This window comes from Carex rostrata, chromosome 9 (assembly GCF_964058835.1).
Source record: "Carex rostrata chromosome 9, lpCarRost1.2, whole genome shotgun sequence".
NCBI lineage: Eukaryota > Viridiplantae > Streptophyta > Magnoliopsida > Poales > Cyperaceae > Carex > Carex rostrata.
Window position 1 is genome coordinate 1129919 of NC_135926.1, and position 23537 is coordinate 1153455.

General features: G+C 38.7%; 3 protein-coding genes across 3 annotated transcripts; 1 reads left to right on the forward strand and 2 right to left on the reverse strand.

Annotated features, from left to right (window-relative positions):
- On the forward strand, positions 1-3127 carry LOC144559113 (putative TPR repeat-containing protein At1g05150). Its single transcript, XM_078308061.1, has one exon. The coding sequence runs from the start codon at positions 392-394 to the stop codon at positions 2921-2923; it is 2532 nt and encodes an 843-aa protein (XP_078164187.1). The 5' UTR covers positions 1-391; the 3' UTR covers positions 2924-3127.
- A 1260-nt stretch (positions 3128-4387) lies between these two features.
- Positions 4388-11302, reverse strand: LOC144559114 (cytochrome P450 CYP94D108-like). Its single transcript, XM_078308063.1, has 2 exons — positions 10473-11302; positions 4388-5455 (listed from the first exon to the last, which is right to left on the reverse strand). The coding sequence occupies exons 1-2, from the start codon at positions 11147-11149 to the stop codon at positions 4576-4578; spliced, it is 1557 nt and encodes a 518-aa protein (XP_078164189.1). The 5' UTR covers positions 11150-11302; the 3' UTR covers positions 4388-4575.
- Positions 11303-16361: 5059 nt separating this feature from the next.
- On the reverse strand, positions 16362-18897 carry LOC144559627 (cytochrome P450 CYP94D108-like). The gene is made up of 2 exons (XM_078308698.1): positions 18090-18897; positions 16362-17400 (listed from the first exon to the last, which is right to left on the reverse strand). Exons 1-2 carry the CDS (start codon positions 18764-18766, stop codon positions 16521-16523), a joined length of 1557 nt encoding a protein of 518 aa, XP_078164824.1. The 5' UTR covers positions 18767-18897; the 3' UTR covers positions 16362-16520.
- Positions 18898-23537: the final 4640 nt, after the last annotated feature.

A 23537-nucleotide genomic window follows, 5' to 3' on the forward strand; every position in this document is an offset into this window, starting at 1 on the left:
CCTACTGTGATAGTTAAATCTAACAGCCCACCAGAAAAATACACATAAAAAGCAGAAACGAAGAAAAAGAAAGTAATAAAAAAAATGAAGAAGAAAAGGAAATTGCAATAAAATCAATCAAAAAAAACCAAAAGAGCACCACTCTCTCACACCAGTAGTCCAGTACACAGAATCCACCTCATTGCTCCTTCCATCTTTCATCTCTCCCAGCCACGGAACTCACATCTTTTTAGAGAAGTTCGAACTGGACTGCTGTATACTTCGTATTAAATTCAGAAAAAAACAAAGTAGCGAGAGAAATACCAGCGAAAAGTGCACAGGTTTCGACTTGCTTAGGTAGTATGAAATAACAGAAGCAAAATTTGAGAGAGGCAGGGTTTAGAGAAAAATCATGGCGGCAGGGACAAGGGGCGCGAGGTCAGAGAAGGTCCGACAGATCTTTGAACGATTCGATCGAAACGGAGATGGCGGATTGAATCGTGAAGAAATGTCGGAACTAGTTGTGGCTGTGAATCCACGAGTGAAATTTAGCGACGACCAAATCAGCGCAATTCTCGACGAGGTCTTTCGCACCTATGCCGATTTCATCGACCCAGGCCGTGGCCTAACCTTAGAAGGCCTGATTCGAACCTATGACGACGGTGCTGGTGACGTGGATCGCGATTTTGATGCTCTTTCTCTTAATGCTGGAGAAATTACTGCTGCTGCTGGCGGTATCAGGTCTGTGGAACAAGAGACCCCTGCTGCGGGTATTGGTGCCTCCCCTTTGTCTTTGTTCGATGATCAGCTCTTATCTGCTTCGGCATCTAAGCCGCCACCGGCACGTACTTTGGCTGCCCCGTGGGCCACCTCGCCGAATCATGGGATTTCATTTGATTCTTCTTGGCCCCTTTTGGATGATTTGGAGGCCCTTGTAAAGCGGCTCCGGTCGAAACAACTTCAGAAGGCCACAATTTCAGGTACTCCCACTAGTGGAAATGATGGAAATAGCAGTAGCAACAATAATAATTTTGATTCCTTCTCGGAAGCCGGTTGGTCCCGTGATCTCGCGGGACCCAACGAGTCTTCATCTTCACTCGTGGAGAGACGAGTTGTGTGGGATGAAACAAGCCGGGATTACCTTGTATTTGTCAAGGAATTGGCTGTTTTGCGGAGCCGTGCTGATGCAGCAAGGTCGCGAGAGGAGGCACTTGACAATCACATGGCCATGGGCCGTGCATTGTATGAGCACCGGCTGTATCGAGACGCATTAGTCAGTTTCCGGCGAGCATGTGAACTGGGGCCCACTGATGTTCGGCCCCACTTCCGCCTCGGCAATTCCCTGTATGCCCTTGGCCGCCATGCTGAGGCAAAGGAGGAGTTTCTCCTTGCTTTGGAGGCAGCTGAGGCTGGTGGGTCCCAGGCATCAGACATTCTCCCACAGATCCATGTCAACCTTGGGATAGCAATGGAGGCTGAGGGAATGGTTCTGAATGCTTGTGAGCACTACAGGGAAGCGGCCATACTTTGCCCGAGCCATTACCGTGCCCTTAAACTGTTGGGCAGTGCACTTTTTGGGGTTGGTGAGTACCGTGCAGCCGAGAAGGCACTAGAAGAAGCAATTTATCTCAAACCAGATTATGCTGACGCACACTGTGATCTTGGATCGGCTCTTCATGCTATGGGAGAAGATGACCGTGCCATACAGGAATTTCAGAAAGTGATTGATTTGAAACCGGGACATGTTGACGCACTTTATAACCTCGGGGGTTTGTACATGGACAAGGAGAGATATGCTAGGGCGGCCGAAATGTACACTAGGGTTTTGAGTATGAAACCTGGTAACTGGCGGGCCCAGCTTAATCGGGCTGTGGCATTGTTGGGTCAAGGCGAGTCCGAAGAAGGGAAGAAGGCACTTAAAGATGCGTTTAAGATGACTAAGAGGGTTGAATTGTATGATGCTATTTCTCATTTGAAAACATTGCAAAAAAAGAAGAAAAAGGGAAGCAAAGGGGGGAGCAGGAGCGAGACAGAAGTAGATGCTGATTTTGTAATAGTGGAGCCATCCAAGTTCAAGCGAGTCACTGGAAAGACCACTCTGAGGCAAGACTTGGCAAATGCACTTGATATTAGGTCTTTCCAGAGACTAACTCGGCTGAATCGGTGCGACGTGGAGCTGTTACGGAAGGAGATGAACGAGACTGATGTGCCCATATCCTATTCGGGTGCAGGCTTGCCTGAAAAATCGATCCGCAAAGCTGCTTTGGAGGTAATTTTAAAAAGATTACTCAAGTTTCTCAAGCCTGACACCTTCCAAGGGGCTGTAAAGGCGATAAATGAGAGGGTTTTGTCTGTACTAGATGTCTCTGGTTCAGGACGTGTTGACCTTGGCATGTTCTTTGCTATCCTTGCACCAATATGTGCCGGCTCACCTGAGCAGCGCAAACGAGTGGTTTTCGATGCTCTGATCTGGCGTCCTGCCAATGAGCCTGGGGCCACCGAGGTTAGGCGCAATGATGCATTGACCTACATCAAGCTTTTGCGTGCTGTATACATACCATCTCATGGTGTCAGTGACATGCTGGAGATGCATGGTGAGTCTGACCCTACAATGGTACCGTACCATGAATTTCTTGAAATGTTTAATGACCCTGATTGGGGTTTTGGAATCTTAACAACTCTGGTAAAGCTTGAGGAGGGGGATAGGATCCGACATGGGCGGCACACATGCTCAATTTGCCGGTATCCGATTATCGGGTCAAGGTTTAAAGAGACGAAACACCAGTTTAGTCTTTGTAACCGATGCTACAGTGAGGGGAAGGTACCCTCTGCATACAAAGTGGAGGAGTATAGGTTCAAGGAGTATGGGAAGGAGTCAGAAGCTGTCAAAGATAAGTGTCTCTGCTTTAATTCGAATTCTAAAAAATTAGATGGCGATACGTGAGTTTGTTCTATTTATTTTGTTTTGTGGTCTTGAGGTTGGGGTTGTGAATGGCTGTCGGTAGTTAGTTACTGGATTATGCGATTGTAAACTTGGAAGTTCAGTTTAGTTCATTTTTCTCTGGTTTGTATATTTTCGGTATCTTTGCATGCTTAAATTATGTGGGTAATCCTTCTCAGGTAAATTATAGAGATTAAACTGATGTGTTACTTTGTTATATGATCAACTTGTTCGGTACATCTCCAAAAATTGGTTCAAAAAAGGCTAAAACAAGCACTATGAAATCCTTAGTATTCATACTGATAAAGGTAAAGCTTTTCTAAGAAATACCCCCTTGTTCTAATGCTTTCTAGATATACCAGCTAATACTTGTGAAATCAATTCCAGATTGGTACCTATACAATTGGAGTAGCTGTGTTTCCTGTTTTACTTAACCCCAAGCAAGCCTTAAATAGTCCTGTGATATGCAGTGAAACAGTACTTGCTATTAAAAGCTCTCAAAGTACATCAATTTAGAGCAGCTTTGCATCAACTATCCTTAATTGTGCCTTAGCTCGTTACGGACTCAATTTACCTTCTATACGAACAAGTTGGCCCCTGTAGCCTTAATAGTCCAATTTACCCAAAATTGAAAATGAATAAAAGAAGAGCGTAAAAGAAAGTTAAAAGCAACCAAGGACATAAAAGGGAAAAGAGGCGGGCCATCATTGCTGGTAGCACATCAGTTCATATATGCACGTCAGGAAAAACCAAACCAATGCTGATACTGATACTTTTGTCCAGATTCTGTGGTGAGATATACGACTGTTACAATTCTAAGATTTGGTAGAACTGATAATGGGGATTTTAATGTCATTTTTTGGCAACCATATTAAACTGGAAGCAAGGAGTTTTGTCTTGAATTTTCTACCGGGCATCTAACTGGTAATATGGTTTCTACCTATACCCAGTTGTACTGGTCTGATACTACCCTATTCATATATTTTATTCGGATTATTCTGATGATAATAATGAACTTTTCGAAGCACTTGCCATCCTTTTATTCAACTTCTCGATGGTACTTTAACGTACTGTGTTAAGGTCTTGATTATCAAGGATCAATACCTGGAAATCAACGAGGATATAAAAAGCAACTGAACCAAAAGAAAGAGATAAAAGGATGCTATATTACTGACACGATCTACATTTTATTGGTACTGCTAATTCTACTACTTTGCACAACACTCCAGGATCTGAGAACCGAAAAATCATTCCAATTGGCAAGATGCAACTCCACTTGTTTGGATACTAATATCCATATCTTTATACTGTTATCCAAATAAAGACTTTATGATCACAAAATATATTAGTATGATCAATGGAACAGTTCATAAAACTCATCATTTTTCTTACCCAAAATCTACTTGCTTCATGCATCCCTTCGATGGTACTAATTTAGTATGTTTGATGGATTTTATACCAGCATCAAATGAAAAAAAAATAAGAGGATTACACTAAATAGTTAATATTACAGCATAACATTTATTGTTTCAGTGGAGTGCAACATAATTTTTATGTACAAGAAAATTAAGTAGCAGTCTATTTGTACACTATGCAACTTGCACAATAGGATCTTATATTAGTAGCATGCCTTATTCATACAAACCAGAAAAAAATCAAGTTTTGTAGCAATTCCTTTCCCTAACACGAACTGGCAATCCATCCTTCATGCGGAGTGTGAGCGACACGACCTTTTCCGGGCATCTTCCATTTCCTTCCACCTTCAGCACAAACTGGTCCAAAATGGATGCCACAACGGACTTCATCTGAATATACGCCATCTCCTTCCCCAGACACATCCTTGGTCCTGCATGAAATGCCGTGAACTTATACGGGCTTTCCTGCCGAAATGTTCCCTCTGCATCAATCCACCGCTCTGGTCGGTACTCCATACAGTCCTTCCCCCAATTTGCATCCATCCGACCCATCGCATATGAATTGTACGATATGAAATATCCCCCCTTGACCCTGGTCCCATCTGGCAGGACATCATCCTTCATAGCATGTGCTGAGTTTACTGGAACTGGAGGGTATAGCCTCATCGACTCTGATATAGCTGCATGAAGATAATGCATCTCCTTCAGCTCCTCAAATTCAAACGTGCATGTCTTGGAATTTCCATTCTTGGCACGGACTGAACGGATTTCATCTAAAATTTTTGCTTCTATGTCTGGCCTGGATGACAGAATCCAGAAGAACCATGATAATGTAGATGATGTGGTTTCTCTGCCTGCCAACAAGAAGCTGGTGACGATGTCCCGAAGGAACTTGTCTGAGTAGTTGTCTGAGCTAGCGACAAACCGGGAGAGGAGGTCATGCTTCTCATTTGTCTGTTTCTCTTTCTTTCGAGAGTGGATGATTTGGTCAGCAAATTCATGAACTGTTGAGATAGATTCTCGTAGCCTTCTTTCGGACCCAACATCAAATAGCTTTTTGATCTTCCAAGATCTTGGTATAGCATACCGGAACCGGTTAGCACTGAGATAGGTAGCATTCCTGAATGTTGTAAAAAACCAATTGTTTTTGTTAAATAACTAAGAAATAAATTTTGGCTTAGTGGTTTCAATAAATCATTGAACTCTTAGATTTCATCCCATACAACACGTCTTCCTGCAGATACCAGTAAATTACCTACTTGAAATTATAGTATTCTGAGTTTTTTACTGGCAAGATTAATTTATCTTTTGGTGCTGTCATAGCCGTTGCTATTGTTTGGAATGTACTTTGTGTAAATCCCTCGGGTTCATTTCTGGATCGCAAGGAAATTAGAAGGTTTCAGGCACATCAGAGCTGTCAATAACTCAATATCAGATAAATATTACTAGATAATTATTCAGTCGGGAATCATTGGATCGTCCAGACTAAAACGGATGGTTTGACATCTCTCTAGTCTATTCTTTGGAGTTTACTCAACTAGACGCCATGTAAGTTGGACAGTCAATTTTGATGATTGCTCTGAATCGTCTCTCAATTTTCATCTGTTCAACGAGAGTTTGTCTTTCTTCCGTTTAAGAAACTAACCGCTCCAATAATGACTTGTCATTGGATCATGAGCTAATTAAGCATATGTAATCAAGAATTAAATAACTGTTTACCTGTAATTTAATTGAATTTTAGACGCAATAATAGTTGTGACGTGGGTAGGATATGTTAGAAATTATTCTATTAATAACTCAAACTTTTATTTACAAAATTTTAAATAATAAATTTATCTGAAATGTCAATTGTTTTATTATCGATGCTAATTTTTTTTTTAAAGTTAGCTACTTTAAATGTCTACTAACAATTTCATTGATAAAAAATGTATTACAACGAGTTAAATGACCATTCTACTTAGATCTTAACTCATTTATTCTCATGAAAACACGTAAACTTTACAATCAACTAATACTACTTACTCTTAAACACTCTATTATCTCCTTCTCTATCTTTGTTTACGTCCGGATCCGTTTTCATCAGATAGCCACCGCGCTTCGATAGCCAAATTTGCTCACCGCCGCGCTTCGATCAAAATTTAAAAAAAGACTTGACGCTTCGAGCTCTGACGATACTACACTCTTGGCTCTACTCGACTCCGTCCCCTTTCTCTCATTCTTCTCTTCGCACGAGGAGATAGAGACAAGAGAGAGGAGAGTACGTTATGTCGGAAGTGAAAACTAAAAGGAGTAAGAGAAGTGAAATGAAGAGGTGTGAAGAAAAAAAAGAAACGGCTAGAGTTTTCTTCATTTTTTTTCTTCGCTTGGGGGAAAGAGCGAAATGCTCCGAGTCGCTTTTTCATCAATGCTAATATTACCCAAAACAAAGTACTTAGCAATGGAATACTCTTTTTTTTTTCAGTTCAAAGAAACATAGTGTATAATATTCTGAATGGGGATGCGGAAACTAAATCCATTAGCTCAAAAATTAATATACAACTTTGTAAATGTACTATTTAACAATTTATAGAAAAATATGCTTTGTCAATTAGAAAAATATTATTAACATTACAAAGTAATGCTAGTTTGGTAGGTAGAATATCTAATGTGGAACATAATGAGATATCCATGTTTGTTACAGTTTATAAGTCTGTTTAAGATCAGAAGAGAAGATAGAGCAGGGGCAGAACATATATAGTGGTGGGAAAAAGGTGCTAAGTCCGCTTACAAGTTGAAAATTTGTAATTTAGTTCATTAGATTTTGTAATGTTTTATGTATTAATATCATTTAGTCTCATCTATAAAATGAAATTATACTATATTAAATTTTTCAGTCTCTCAATCTCTATTTTCTTAGTTCTGTCTTCTGGATAGAGGGAGAGGGGAACTATGTAACGAGGGGACAGTAGATCAGGGGAGTTTTTGGGTGCAATTACTGATTTCTATTATTAAATCAGGGGTATTTGATATTTTGATGCCACTTTTACAAAAGTAAATGATGGTTTAATAATGTGTCATAACTAATTTAGTTGCATTAGTATTTTTTTATATACAAGCGATAGTTTTTTTTTTTTTTCCAAAAAAATATATTGAAATATTGAATCATCCATCTCCGTTGAATTATGAACTTATCCATCTATTCTTCGGTACAATATGATTTAATTACTATGATTTTTTTCTTCTAACTTTGATTTTTTGCAAAAAAAATAACAACATTAAGAATTAGTTTTTAATTTAGTGATAAAAGCACATAATCTCTGACATGGAAGGTTATGAGTTCAAAGTCCAAATGGAAGAAATTCTTTATTGTAATAATAAGAGTATTAAATAGTTGGGTGACTTAAAATTTAATCTTTACTAAAAAAATAAATAAGAGAATTGCAACATTAATTTTATTTTCAAACGAAACAGAATATTATGCCTGAAATTTGAACATGAATCTTAGAAGTGTTTAGATAAAAAAAATCTGTCTAAAACACCAAACACATTTATCCAGATAGTACTTTAGAAATATTTGAAAATTAAAAGAGTAATTGCTATATTTTATAAAGAATTGAAGTATTTAGGACTTTCCTATGTTTACATCTGAGTCTCAAATACCTATATTTTTATACTAAATAAATATCCCTTGCATTTTGTAAGTAATTGCCAATATCCATTTCATTCATTTTTCTTATTAAAATATTTAAAAAAAATTCAAACATATCCCTTTCTTTTATTAAAAAATTCAAACATAACTATTATTCTATTAAAAAAAATTCATACACACTCCTTAAAAAAAATACCAATGAGTCAATTGGAGCAACCATAAGTTGGTATGGGACACGTAAGGTTGACAACTTTTAATTATTACCGTTCTTCACTTGTGAGGTTTCATTTTTTTTCGACTTGCAAAATTATAAACGATTTGGCAGAAGCCCTATAGCATGGTTCCAGAAATCCGATTCATCCGATTCTGACTCGGCCATCAAAAATCCGATTCCGATTCCGATTTCGATTTCTGGAACCATGCCCTATAGTATGATAGCCGGATATAAGTCTTGAGTTGATATAACAAGTTGCATTGTAATAATACTTATAACAAGTTGCATTGTAATAATACTTATAACAAGCTGCTATAATACTTCGCAAAGCGGAAGTCTTTGTATTTACCTTTTAATCTGATTTTTCAGATATTCAGACAGATAAACAAAATTAATATAATTTATGTACTGATATATGCATTTTTAAAGCGGACATTATTTTGTTTTATTTTATTTTTCTATTATTTTGTATACGAGTACATATAATTATTACCTTTTTAATTATTCTAGATCGTCCACTAGTAATTAATATTCTTCACCGGTGTCTAAAGGTTTCAACAGGTACGATACGGGTCGAGTGGAGGCATTTTCATATCCGTATCCATTATGATAACGAAACAAAATCTTTATTTTTATCTGATTTTTCAAATACGGTAGGAGTCTGATAAACAGATAAAAAAAATACTATTGACATCTCAATCTGTGCTTTTGATAAACTATTTTTCAAAATAAGAAAAAAAATAAAAAAATAACAAATACAACTAATTTATATTATGAAAATTTAGTAAATAGAAAATTTTATTGAATCATGTATTTTCTTTTTACAGATATATATCTATATGTATAATTTTAGTTTTAAAAGTTATCTTATAGAATAACATGTAAGATGGCGAAAAAAATTATTACCCGTATCCGATAAACTAACGAAAAAAAAAAAAATCTTACTCTTGCCATATGATACGAGTTGGATAAAAGAATAAAAGGGTATCATTGACACCCCTACTTGTGTGAATTGGGGTGTCAACGAGTACTGTAAAGATTGGATGGAAGTATTTTCATACCCGTACCTGTTACAAATTGTCTTTACTCTACCCTATCCTTATTCACTACAAATTACCTTACTCGTACCCTACTCTTACCTGTTATGGTTATCAGATAACAAAATAATAGCGGATAAATAATAGAAAATAGTAATATAATAATTATTTTTATTATTTATTAAATAAAACTTAGTAAACTTTTGGTATTTAGCTAATTCTGTGTGCTGGCTAATATGTTGCCAGTTGGATTGTTCTTTTGTTTTTCTTGCATGCTTTGAACTAGCAGTCAGGGTGGTTTACCTGATGCTTTGAACTCTTTCCTCTTGTAATTAACCTCCTTTAATTGGATGGGCTTTTCAGCCTTTTTATTTATTTATTATTAAATAAAATATTATAACATATATATTCATTTCACACGTGTATAGTACTTTATTAAAAAAAATGGCATCTAGTAAACAAATTAAAGTACTCTTTTCAATGCTTATTAATATATATAATATATAATTTTTTTTATAATTATCCAATGGTCCCGATTAGATAATGGATACGAAATAGACTTTATCAGCACCCTTACCCATTTAGATAACAAAAAAAACTTTACCCTTATCCGTATCCGATAAATTTACGGAAATTTTTTTTTATCCGTACTCGTCTTATCGGATACGGTATGGGTCGGATAAACGGATGAAAGGGTGCCATTGACCTCTAGGTGTCTATAAGAATTATAATTTTTTGTTTGTTTTTAAATTAGATCATAACGGACGGATTTGATCAGAATTTGAACCTAAATATCAATTTTGAGGCCAAAGTATTTTAAGGATTGGTGCATTACGATTCGTCAAGCTAGCCTCAATTATGCTTTATTTTTGCAACTAATCTGATATTAAGTTATCTATCTACCGGAATGGAATGCTTAATTGTCCTCCAGGTGCTTCATCAGTACCAAGTTATCTACTGGTACATCCTCCTCAGTGCTTCACCTAACAGACAGCCTCACCAACGTCCGATACTTCAGAAAATCTTGATGAAAGAGGATTTCAATCCCTGGTATGAATGTCTCGATCCAGTACTGTGCTTATACTGGGAATATTTCCAGGGATTACATTAATTAGTACGGGTTTGATGTCAATAAATTTCTTCAGATGGGACCGTACTGAACTGGTCAAAATTTTCCTTGATTATGTCAAAATGTTACGAAATGTATTACGTAATTAACTATAAATTATGTCCTAGCTAAAGTCAGTGAATACTGTACCTGAATGCCTCAGCAAAAGTAGTGGTGAAACTTGACACCACCTCATCCTGAACCTTCCCTTTCTCCAATTCCGGGTTGAGACATCCCGGATCAAGATCGAACGACACCTTACAAACGTTGTCGAATGCAAACCGTTCGAGCACATCCTGAATGTCGATCACCTGACTGGTAGCCGAGGCCCTCGCTAACAGCGGCAAAAGCCGTGTCTGAATTTCCTGATGCACGCACTGCACGACAAAAGACCGCAGTGTTCGGGTGTTGAACTCAAAGCTGGCTGTCTTTCTCTGCACGTGCCACGTCTCCCCGTCAGCGTTGAATATCCCAGTGCCGAGGAAATCGTGTAGGTTGGCCGAGAACCTCTCGCCTTTCGGATAGTTGTCGAAATGGGTCCGAAGAATGTGCTCCACATTGGCCGGGTTAGCTGTCAAGATTCCACGCATACCAAGCCGTTGAAGAAAGACGGTGTTGTTTGGAGCCTCAGCGAGCACCTCGGTTACCCAGTCTACTATGCGGTGTCGGTTTGCGAGGAATTGAGGGAGATGGCCGACAAAAGGGTAGGGTCTGAAGTTCGGTGAGTATTTAACTGCGTTGTTCTTGCGCTTCCATATTAAGAGGAGAGACGAGAGGATTGGGAGGAGAAGTAATAGAAGGATAGATGGAGGAGAGAAGGCGTCCATGGGTAAATTAATAAGCAAGGTAGCGCGAAAGGATTTTGAAGAGAGATTCTTGCAATTAAGAAGCTTTGAATTAGAATTAGAGAGAACAAGGAATGAATGTGGTCAGGAAACGCCGGGAGAGATGACAAGGGAATAAATAAATAATGGGTGCCGAACTTGGACAATTTTTTTATTGGTAGTAATTAATAGAAAAGAAGTGAGATATAGAAAGAGTACGGTTATTTTTAAATGAATAGTAAGATTGGTACTGTTTATACTGATTTTAATATGGAGATTACATCTAACGGCTCGGATCGGTCGTTTGGATTTTTAAAATGAAAATACGTGGAGTACAAACGCTTGGTGAGCCATGGTTCACCCAACTCAACCTCTCTCTCTCTCTCTATATATTTTTTAGAATAAACCCGTAGGTATTGTATTAATTTAAATAGTCTCTAGCTTACAGTGCCTTAGAGGAAAAATTATAAAGGTAAAATATTAACAACTTAATAAAAGCATAAAAAAAAAACAACTAAATGAAAGGAAAATAACAATAACTAAGTACCCTCCCTTTCCATCTTATAAAAAATGAAAAAAAATGGGGGGACCTAACTGAAATTTTTTCAAATCTTGTGACATCCCTTCACTAGTTACTAGTAGGCAAAGAAGATGCATCTTCCGCCACCGTAGGGTCTGATTTTGGTTAATTGGAATAAGTTGAGACTTCATGGGAAATGAGAAGGGTGATTTTTGCTTTATTAAATAGCTGTATGGGTGAGGGTTAGATGAGGCAAGTTTAGACTAAATAGTGTTTTACTGTACAAAGTTGATCAAGATAATTTACATGAGTGCAAGATAGAACTTTATTGGATTTTAAGTGTGAGGCTTTTATATGTTATCAGGACCTAATTGAGACATGGTTGCAAACTAAATAGCTAATGCCTAACTGGTTTTGTTTCCTGGTATTTCAAGGAGGCATTAAACAATCTATTAACTATGTGATATTCATTTGTATTTGCTTACTGGTAAACAGGAAGAGAAAGAGAGAATGTAATTTGAATTTGTGTTTCTATATTAATTTGAGAAGAAAGATTACAGGCTTATATAAGCTCACGTATTACATCAATCCTTATCTAATTCTATGCTAAATGACAAAACTATATTAGATGTAATAGAAACAAAAAATGCAAAACAGAATGAGAAGCTAATTGTCGTTATTCTATGGAAGAATTATCTTGGGAGTAAGTGTCTCAAATCTAGATAGAAATAGAGATGTCCAGTCAATAGTTTAATATGCCCCCTCAAGCTGAAGGGATATCAGTCACGGTAAGCTTGTCACGGAGGAACTGAAACCGGGCGGTTGGCAATAGCTTTGTCATGACATTGTTGTTCGTACAATAATCTTTTACGTCTATTTTACTAATTTGTAAAAACATACAATTATTGAATTTTATGATTTTTTCTATTTTTAAAGATATGTAGGTTCAAGTCGAATGAAACTGCATTAAGGAATACTTGGACTGAAGAAATCATGAAGACTCTTATGAAGAACGTAAATTGTAAAATCAGAAGATTAGTCAAGTAAGTTTGAGACTGTTTAAACAGGGACAAACGTTACTAAAACGTTGGTAAAACGTTGTAACGTTTTCAGTGTAAAACTTGATCAAACTCAGAAACGACTTAAAACGTTGTAACGTTTTTTATAACGTTATAACGTTTTAGGATAATCAGAAATATAACACAACTGTACAGAATCAACTTGAAACATTATAATGATTTCCAAAAACGTTGTAACGATTTATGTGATGTCAAAACGTTAAGCACAGCTGTATAAAATTTCGAAATTCAAATTACAAACGTTCTAAAGTTTGGCAAATAGTTGTAACGTTTTAATTCCGCGTTACAACGTTTGACAAAAGTTGTAACGTTTTAATTGAATCTGAGCTTCAAAAATTATTGTTTTTGATCAAGATTTTACAGAGCCAAACGTTATACAAACGTTAACGTTTTGAGCAGTTAAGCTGAGCTGTCAGAAAATTGAAATCGCATTTTGAGTTAAAACGTTGTAACATTTGAGCTCACTTAGCTCATTTTTGAGTTGTTTCTATAAATAGGGCATTGGGCTTCCTTCCCAATGAATCCAAGCCGACCCTAATCTTCTAAAAAATGATTTTCTGAGAGCTTAGCCTACTCCATTGTTGTGAGAGCTTCAAACTTCAAAATCCCTCAAACAACCTCAAACACACTTCACTAATCTCAACTTAGATTAGGTTAGAGTGATCTATTGAGTGTTTCTCTTGAGTAGCTTGAACTAAGAGACCTTGTTCTCATCTCTTTAAGTTGGCCGTTTGACTTCCCGCTTGGTGTGTAAGGGCTCAACGGTTCACAAGTTGTAATCCTTTCGTATTGGGTAATAGAAAGGCGCACCACTCAAGGTTGCAAAGCACCAGAGACGTAGGCCTGTGTTTTGCCGAACTCCGTTAACATCCCGCGTGTCAAATTTTTCTAAACTCATCTATTTACTTTCAATTGAAATTTAATTTCAGTTTTTGTTTAATTAGAGGTGCACTTAGTGTAACAGACATCTACCAATTGGTCTTTAAAGCAGAGGAAGCGAACGAAAAGTTCCTTGGAAATGACTCTTTCGCAAACGAAATGATAGTCTATTTCCACATGTTTGGTTCTCGCGTGAAATGGAGCTCGTGAAGCAAGGAAGGTAGCCCCAATGTTATTACACTATAAGGTCGGAGGCGAGTCAAGAGTGAGATGGAGCTCGTGAAGCAAGTATTGAAGTCAAAGAAGTTCGGCACAAGTGATGGCTAAGCTTTGATATTCAGCTTCTGTATTGGATCGAGAAACTGTGGGTTGTTTCTTAACACTCCAAGAGATGAGGTTTTGGCTGAGGTAAATGCAAAATCCTGAGGTGAAGCGACGATCATCGAGAGAGCCGGCCCAGTCGGCATCACTATAGGCATGAAGAGTAAGGTGTGAGGATAAGTGTATAGTGAGACCGTGGTGGATGGTACCGCGTATGTAGTGCAAAATGCGCTTGACAGCAAACCAATGGTTGGATGTGGGAGCGTGCATGAACTGAGACACCTTGTTAATGGCAAAAGATACACCTTGTCGAATGGGCCAATGAGAGAAAACCGCAATGGAATAACCAAATAGTGGTAGGTCAGACCACTGGGCTAAAAGTATCGAAATAGTCAATACCTTCGACTTGGTGATATCCCTTGGCCACTAGTCTTGCTTTGTAGCACTCAATCGATCTATCGACGCGACACTTGATTTTATAGACCCACTTGCATCCAACAATTTGTTGATTTGATTGAGGTGGAACCAAGGTCCAAGTTTGGTTGATTGCAAGAGCATTCATCTCGAGAGTCATGGCATTGCATCATTCGGGGTGAGCATTAGCTTGAGAAAATGAGGTGGGCTCGGATTCGAGAGTGGTGGCATAGGCGACATGATTGAGAAATGTGCGAATGCGGCGAGTGTTGTCACGTATGCGAGTCACCATGGGATGGGTAGAAGGTGGAGGGGTTGCCGCTGAGTTGGTTGGGGTAGTAGCGGAAGGGATGGGATGGGTGTTGGAGGGGATTTGAGCAGTGGAAGGGGAGGGTAAACGGTTGATTAGGTAGACAACATTGGAGCAAATTTTGTCTCAATAAAGAGGTGGGAGAGAAGCATAAGACATGGTAGCTAAAGATAATTCAATTATGTGACAATGTTTTCTTTTGGCTCAACCATTTTGCTCGGGTGTGTAAGGGCAAGTTGTTTGGTGGATGATGTGGGGAAATTGTTTAGGCATGTATTCGGTTCCACCGTCAGTACACAAGGTTTTGATTGTGGTAGAGAGCAAGTTTTCGGCTTGTGCTTTGAAGCAAGAGAAAAGATAAGGCACCTCACTTTTATTTTTCATAAAGTAAATCCAAGTAAAACGTGAATAGTCATCAGCAAAAATAACATAAAACTGAAATCCATTAAAAGAGGTTATGGGAGAAGGTCCCCATACATCGGAGTGGATGAGTTCTAAAGAAGAAGTGGTAGTAGAAAGAGAGATAAAAAGAGGTAGTTTGTGAGACTTGGCCATAAAACAATCATGGCAAGTGCTCAATTTATTTGAATTACAAGGTAAGTTTGTTTTCTGAAGTAAAAGCAAGGTAGTAGAAGATGAAGGGTGCCCCAATCGAGCATGCCATGTGTCAGCCGAAGCACGAACACCAAGAAGAACTTGAGGTTGAGGAGAAGGTGGTGGTGTGAATGAGAAGAGTCCATTAGTACATGGAACTTGAAGAAGGTTGGTCTTGATGAGGAGGTCCTTGAAAAAGCAAGAAGAAGATGAGAACTCAATAAGTAAATAAGGGTTATCAAGTAAGAGTTTAGATAGGTTAATGAGGTTTTTAAAAAAAGAGGGGACATGTAAGATATTGTTTAGAGAAATAGAATGAGAAGAAAGTCAGAGTTTAGATGAACCAATGTGGAGAATCGGTAAACCCGCACCATTTTCAATTTGAAGCGTGTCATTGCCATCGTATTGGAAAAAAGTGGAGAGGTTGTTCATGTCATCGGTGACGTGATTGGTCGCCTCCGAATCTAACACCCATTCGGAAGATGCACCAACTGAGCTAGACGGGTTTACCACATATGCTTGAAAGGATGGTGGTCGGCCAGTGTAGGTAGGGTCAGCCTCGTAGCTAAAATAACAGGATATAAAAAGCAACTGAACAAAAAGAAAGCGATAAAAGGATGCTATATTACTGACACGATCTATATTTTTTTGGTACTGCTAGTTCTACTACTATGCGCTACACTCCAGGATCTGAGAACCGAAAAATCATTCCAATTGGCAAGATGCAAGTCCACTTGTTTGGATACTATATTCATATCTTTATATTGTTATCCAAATAAAGACTTTGTGATCACAAAATATATTAGTATGATCAATGGAACAATTCATAAAACTTATCATTTTTCTTACCCAAAATCTACTTGCTTCATGCATCCCTTCGATGGTACTAATTTACATTCCGCCTTTTTTTTGAGAAAAAATCAGCCCTATTAAAATTTAACATCTTCTTTTTCTTTCTTTTGCTTGTATGCAGATCAACTTACCAGGAGTGGATTTGATTTCTCGTTTCATTTATGCAAACGTCAGACCACCATGTATCTAGTATGTTTGATGGATTTTATACCAGCTTCAAATGAAAAAAAAAAAAGAGAATTACACTAAATAGTTAATATTACAGCATAACATTTATTGTTTCAGTGGAGTGCAACATAATTTTTATGTACAAGAAAATTAAGTAGCAGTCTATTTGTACACTATGCAACTGGCACAATAGCATCTTATATTAATAGCATGTTTTATTCATACAAACCAGAAAAATCAAGTTTTGTAGCAATTCCTTTCCCTAACACAAACTGGCAATCCATCCTTCATGCGGAGCGTGAGTGACATGACCTTTTCCGGGCATCTTCCATTTCCTTCCACCTTCAGCACAAACCGGTCCAAAATGGATGCCACAACAGACTTCATCTGAATATACGCCATCTCCTTCCCCAGACACATCCTTGGTCCTGCATGAAACGCCGTGAACTTATACGGGCTTTCCTGCCGAAATGTTCCCTCTGCATCAATCCACCGCTCTGGTCGGTACTCCATACAGTCTTTCCCCCAATTCGCATCCATCCGACCCATCGCATATGAAATGTACGATATGAAATATCCCTCCTTGACCCTGGTCCCATCTGGCAGGACATCATCCTTCATAGCACGTGCTACGTTACCTGGAACTGGAGGGTATAGCCTCATCGACTCTGATATAGCTGCATGAAGGTAATGCATCTCCTTCAACTCCTCAAATTCATACATGCATGTCTTGGAATTTCCATTCTTGGCATGGACTGAACGGATTTCATCTAAAATTTTTGCTTCTACGTCTGGCCTGGATGACAGAATCCAGAAGAACCATGATAATGCAGATGATGTGGTTTCTCTGCCTGCCAACAAGAAGCTGATGACGATGTCCCGAAGGAACTTGTCTGAGTAGTTGTCTGAGCTAGCGACAAATCGGGCGAGGAGGTCATGCTTCTCATCTGTCTGTTTCTCTTTCTTTCGAGAGTGGATGATTTGGTCAGCAAATTCATGAACTGTTGAGATAGATTCTCGTAGCCTTCTTTCGGACCCAATATCAAATAGCTTTTTGATCTTCCAAGATCTTGGTATAGCATACCGGAACCGGTTAGCACTGAGATAGGTAGCATTCCTGAATGTTGTAAAAAACCAATTGTTTTTGTTAAATAACTAAGAAATAAATTTTGGCTTAGTGGTTTCAATAAATCATTGAACTCTTAGATTTCATCCCATTCAGCACGTCTCCCTGCAGATACCAGTAAATTACCTACTTGAAGTTATAGTAGTCTGAGTTTTTTACTGGCAACATTAATTTATCTATTGGTGCTGTCATAGCCGTTGCTGTTGTTTGGAATGTACTTGTGTAAATTTTGAGGATTGGTGCATTTTATGGCTTTACGATTCGTCAAGCTAGCCTCGATTATGCTTTATTTTTGCAACTAATCTGATATTAAGTTATCTATATATCTACCGGAATGGAATGCTTAATTGTCCTCCAGGTGCTTCATCAGTACCAAGTTATCTACTTAATTATCTACTGGTACATCCTCCCCAGTGCTTCACCTAACAGACAGCCTCACCGGCGTCCGATACTTGAGAAAATCTTGATGAAAGAGGATTTCAATCCCTGGTATGATCGTCTCGATCCAGTACTGTGCTTGTACTGGGAATATTTCCAGGGATTACATTAATTAGTACGGGTTTGATGTCAATAAATTTCTTTAGAAGTCAAAATTTTCCTTAATTATGTCAAAATGTTACGAAATGTATTACGTAATTAACTATAAATTAAGTCCTAGCTAAAGTCAGTGAATACTGTACCTGAATGCCTCAGCAAAAGTAGTGGTGAAGCTTGACACCTTCTCATCCTGAACCTTCCCTTTCTCCAATTCCGGGTCGAGACATCCCGGGTCAAGATCGAACGACACCTTACAAACGTTATCGAATGCAAACCGTTCGAGCACATCCTGAATGTCGATCACCTGACTGGTAGCCGAGGCCCTCGCTAACAGCGGCAAAAGCCGTGTCTGAATTTCCTGATGCACGCACTGCACGACAAAAGACCGCAGTGTTCGGGTGTTGAACTCAAAGCTGGCTGTCTTTCTCTGCACGCGCCACGTCTCCCCGTCAGCGTTGAATATCCCGGTGCCGAGGAAATCGTGTAGGTTGGCCGAGAACCTCTCGCCTTTCGGATAGTTGTCGAAATGGGTCCGAAGAATGTGCTCCACATTGGCCGGGTTAGCTGTCAAGATTCCACGCATACCAAGCCGTTGCAGAAAGACGGTGTTGTTTGGAGCCTCAGCGAGCACCTCGGTTACCCAGTCTACTATGCGGTGTCGGTTTGCGAGGAACTGAGGAAGATGGCCGACAAAAGGATAGGGTCTGAAGTTCGGTGAGTATTTAACTGCGTTGTTCTTGCGCTTCCATATTAAGAGGAGAGACGAGAGGATTGGGAGGAGAAGTAATAGAAGGATAGATGGAGGAGAGAAGGCGTCCATGGGTAAATTAATAAGCAAGGTAGCGCGAAAGGATTTTGAAGAGAGATTCTTGCAATTAAGAATCTTTGAATTAGAATTAGAGAGAACAAGGAATGAATGTGGTCAGGAAACGCCGGGAGAGATGACAAGGGAATAAATAAATAATGGGTGCCGAACTTGGGCAATTTTTTAAATGAATAGTAATTAATAGAAAAGAAGAGAGATATAGAAAGTGTACGGTTATTTTTAAATGAATAGTAAGATTGGTACTGTTTATACTGATTTTAATATGGAGATCACATTTAACGGTTCGGATCGGTCGTTTGGATTTTTAAAATGAAAATACAGAGTGGAGTACAAACGCTTGGTGAGCCATGGTTCACCCAAGTCAACCTCTTTATATATATATATATATATTTTTTTTTTAGAATAAACCCGTAGGTATTGTATTAATTTAAATAGTCTCTAGCTTACAGTGCCTTAAAGGAAAAATTATAAAGGTAAAATATTAACAACTTAATAAAAGCAAAAAAAAAAAACAACTAAATGAAAAGAAAATAACAATAACTAAGTACCCACCCTTTCCATCTTATAAAAAATGAAAAAAAATGGGGGGACCTAACTGAAATTTTTTCAAATCTTGTGACATCCCTTCACTAGTTACTAGTAGGCAAAGAAGATGCATCTTCCGCCACCGTAGGGTCTGATTTTGGTTAATTGGAATAAGTTGAGACTTCATGGGAAATGGGAAGGGTGATTTTTGCTTTATTAAATAGCTGTATGGGTGAGGGTTAGATGAGGCAAGTTTAGACTAAATAGTGTTTTACTGTACAAAGTTGATCAAGATAATTTACATGAGTGCAAGATAGAACTTTATTGGATTTTAAGTGTGAGGCTTTTATATGTTATCAGGACCTAATTGAGACATGGTTGCAAACTAAATAGCTAATGCCTAACTGGTTTTGTTTCCTGGTATTTCAAGGAGGCATTAAACAATCTACTAACTATGTGATATTCATTTGTATTTGCTTACTGGTAAACAGGAAGAGAAAGAGAGAATGTAATTTGAATTTGTGTTTCTATATTAATTTGAGAAGAAAGATTACAGGCTTATATAAGCTCATGTATTACGTCAATCCTTATCTAATTTTATGCTAAATGACAAAACTATATTAGATGTAATAGAAACAAAAAATGCAAAACAGAATGAGAAGCTAATTGTCGTTATTCTCTGGAAGAATTATCTTGGAAGTAAGTGTCTCAAATCTAGATAGAAATAGAGATGTCCAGTCAATGGTTTAATATGCCCCCTCAAGCTGAAGGGATATCAGTCACGGTAAGCTTGTCACGGAGGAACTGAAACCGGGCGGTTGGCAATAGCTTTGTCATGACATTGTTGTTCGTACAATAATCTTTTACGTCTATTTGACTAATTTGCAAAAACATACAATTATTGAATTTTATGATTTCTTCTATTTTTAAAGATATGTAGGTTCAAGTCGAATGGAACTGCATTAAGGAATACTTGGATTGAAGAAATCATGAAGACTCTTATGAAGAACGTAAATTGTAAAATCAGAAGATTAGTCAAGTAAGCTTGAGGCTATTTAAACAGGGACAAACGTTACTAAAACGTTGGTAAAATGTTGTAACGTTTTCAGTGTAAAACTTGATCAAACTCAGAAACGACTTAAAACGTTGTAACGTTTTTTATAACGTTATAACGTTTTAGGATTATCAGAAATATAACACAACTGTACAGAATCAACTTGAAACGTTATAACGATTTCCAAAAACGTTGTAACGATTTATGTGATGTCAGAACGTTAAGCACAGCTGTATAAAATTTCGAAATTCAAATTACAAACGTTCTAACGTTTGGCAAATAGTTGTAACGTTTTAATTCTGCGTTATAACGTTTGACAAAAGTTGTAACGTTTTAATTGAATCTGAGCTTCAAAAATTATTGTTTTTGATCAAGATTTTATAGAGCCAAACGTTATTAAAACGTTATACAAACGTTAACGTTTTGAGCAGTTAAGTTGAGCTGTCAGAAAATTGAAATCGCATTTTGAGTTAAAACGTTGTAATGTTTGAGCTCACTTAGCTCATTTTTGAGTTGTTTCTATAAATAGGGCATTGGGCTTCCTTCCCAATGAATCCAAGCCGACTCTAATCTTCTAAAAAGCAATTTTCTGAGAGCTTAGCCTACTCCATTGTTGTGAGAGCTTCAAACTTCAAAATCCCTCAAACAACCTCAAACACACTTCACTAATCTCAACTTAGATTAGGTTAGAGTGATCTATTGAGTGTTTCTCTTGAGTAGCTTGAACTAAGAGGCCTTGTTCTCATCTCTTTAAGTTGGCTGTTTGACTTCCCGCTTGGTGTGTAAGGGCTCAACGGTTCACAAGTTGTAATCCTTTCGTATTGGGTAATAGAAAGGCGCACCACTCAAGGTTGCGAAGCCCCAGAGACGTAGGCCTTTGTTTTGCCGAACTCCGTTAACATCCCGCGTGTCAAATTTTTTCTAAACTCATCTATTTACTTTCAATTGAAATTTAATTTCAGTTTTTGTTCAATTAGAGGTGCACTTAGTGTAACAGACATCTGCCAATTGGTCTTTAAAGCAGAGGAAGCGAACAAAAAGTTCCTTGGAAATGACTCTTTCGCAAACGAAATGATAGTCTATTTCCACATGTTTGGTTCTCGCGTGAAACATAGGGTTAGAAGCAAGGAAGGTAGCCCCAATGTTATTACACTATCAGGTCGGAGGCGAGTCAAGAGTGAGATGGAGCTCGTGAAGCAAGTATTGAAGTCAAAGAAGTTTGGCACAAGTGATGGCTAAGCTTTGATATTCAGCTTCTGTATTGGATCGAGAAACTGTGGGTTGTTTCTTAACACTCCAAGAGATGAGGTTTTGGCCGAGGTAAATGCAAAATCCTGAGGTGGAGCGGCGATCATCGAGAGAGCCGGCCCAGTCGACATCACTATAGGCATGAAGAGTAAGGTGTGAGGATAAGTGTATAGTGAGACCATGGTGGATGGTACCGCGTATGTAGTGCAAAATGCGCTTGACAGCAAACCAATGGTTGGATGTGGGAGCGTGCATGAACTGAGACACCTTGTTAATGGCAAAAGATAGACCTAGTCGAGTAATAGTGGCGTATTGGAGAGCACCAACTATACTACGATAAAGATGCAGATCGTCAAAAGGTGAACTATCTCATGCAAAAAGATAGGAACCAGCTGACACGGGGGTAGAGCAAGGCTTGGCAGTGTGCATGTTGGTTCGGGTGAGAAGGTCATCAAGGTATTTGCCCTGGGATAGGTGAAGGCCGAGTTTGGTTGGTTGTACCTCAATTCCCAAGAAATAGATAAGCGAGCCGAGATCTTTAAGGGAAAATGCTTGTTGTAGGTGGTCAATGCATTGGTGAACATGAGAAGGGTTGCTCCCGGTTATCAAGATGTCATCCACATAAACTAAGACTAAAGTGGTATGTTCATGGGAGTGTGAGATAAAGAGAGAGTGGTCATAGTTTGAGGCAATAAAATTGAGTTGGAGCAAAACCGTGCTTAGCTTAGTGAACCAAGCACGAGATGACTGCTTGAGTCCATAGAGTTAGAAAGAAGGCAAACGTGATCGAGTCTAGTGGGGTTAACAAAACCAGGAGATTGAGACATAAGGACTTGTTAGGTCAAATCATCATTTAAAAATGCATTGTAGACATCAAGTTGTCGAATGGGCCAATAAGAGAAAACCGCAATGGAATAAGCCAAATAGTGGTAGGTCAGACCACTGGGCTAAAAGTATCGAAATAGTCAATACCTTCGACTTGGTGATATCCCTTGGCCACTAGTCTTACTTTGTAGCACTCAATCGATCTATCGACGCGACACTTGATTTTATAGACCCACTTGCATCCAACAATTTGTTGATTCGGTTGAGGCGGAACCAAGGTCCAAGTTTGGTTGATTGCAAGAGCATTCATTTCGAGAGCCATGGCATTGCGTCATTCGGGGTGAGCATTAGCTTGAGAAAATGAGGTGGGCTCGGATTCGAGAGTGGTGGCATAGGCGACATGATTGAGAAATAGGCGACATGATTGACAAATGTGCGAATGCGGCGAGTGTTGTCACGTGTGCGAGTCACCATGGGATGGGCAGAAGGTGGAGGGGTTGCCGCTGAGTTGGTTGGGGTAGTAGCGGAAGGGATGGGATGGGTGTTGGAGGGGATTTGAGCAGTGGAAGCGAGTGGTGTAGATGGATGGGGTGTTGTTGGCTGGGAGTTGGAGGGGATCTGGGAGGGAGGCAGAGAGGGAGTAAGGACAATTGTCGGGTGGGAGTTGGAGGGGAGCTGAGAGGGAGGTCGTGTGGGGAGAGATAAAATAGGAATTGGACTTGGAGAATTTTGGACTGAGTGAGAGGGTATTGGGTTGGGAGAAGAAATAAAAGAAGGTGTTGGCTGGGAATGAAAAATGGGCTGTCGGCTGGGAATTAGAAAGGTGCTGCCGAGTGGTTGCTGTGAGGGAGAGTCCACCTCCTTTTAATCAGGGTTTTTGTGGAGGAGTTCATGGTATGGTATTTTGTTTGAGTTGGAAGGGGAGGGTAAACGGTTGATTAGGTAGACAACACTAGAGCAAATTTTGTCCCAATAAAGAGGTGGGAGAGAAGCATAAGACATGGTAGCTAAAGATAATTCAATTATGTGACAATGTTTTCTTTTGGCTAAACCATTTTGCTCGGGTGTGTAAGGGCAAGTTGTTTGGTGGATGATGTGGGGAAATTGTTTAGG

Excerpts from the sequence above, each read along its gene's own strand:
- LOC144559113 (XM_078308061.1), top strand. The coding sequence starts at position 392 with ATGGCGGCAGGGACAAGGGGCGCGAGGTCAGAGAAGGTCCGACAGATC.
- LOC144559114 (XM_078308063.1), bottom strand. The coding sequence starts at position 11,149 with ATGGACGCCTTCTCTCCTCCATCTATCCTTCTATTACTTCTCCTCCCA. Across the intron at positions 5,456-10,472 it reads ACTTTTGCTGAGGCATTCAG|GAATGCTACCTATCTCAGTG; the intron begins GTACAGTATTCA and ends TACAACATTCAG.
- LOC144559627 (XM_078308698.1), bottom strand. The coding sequence starts at position 18,766 with ATGGACGCCTTCTCTCCTCCATCTATCCTTCTATTACTTCTCCTCCCA. Across the intron at positions 17,401-18,089 it reads ACTTTTGCTGAGGCATTCAG|GAATGCTACCTATCTCAGTG; the intron begins GTACAGTATTCA and ends TACAACATTCAG.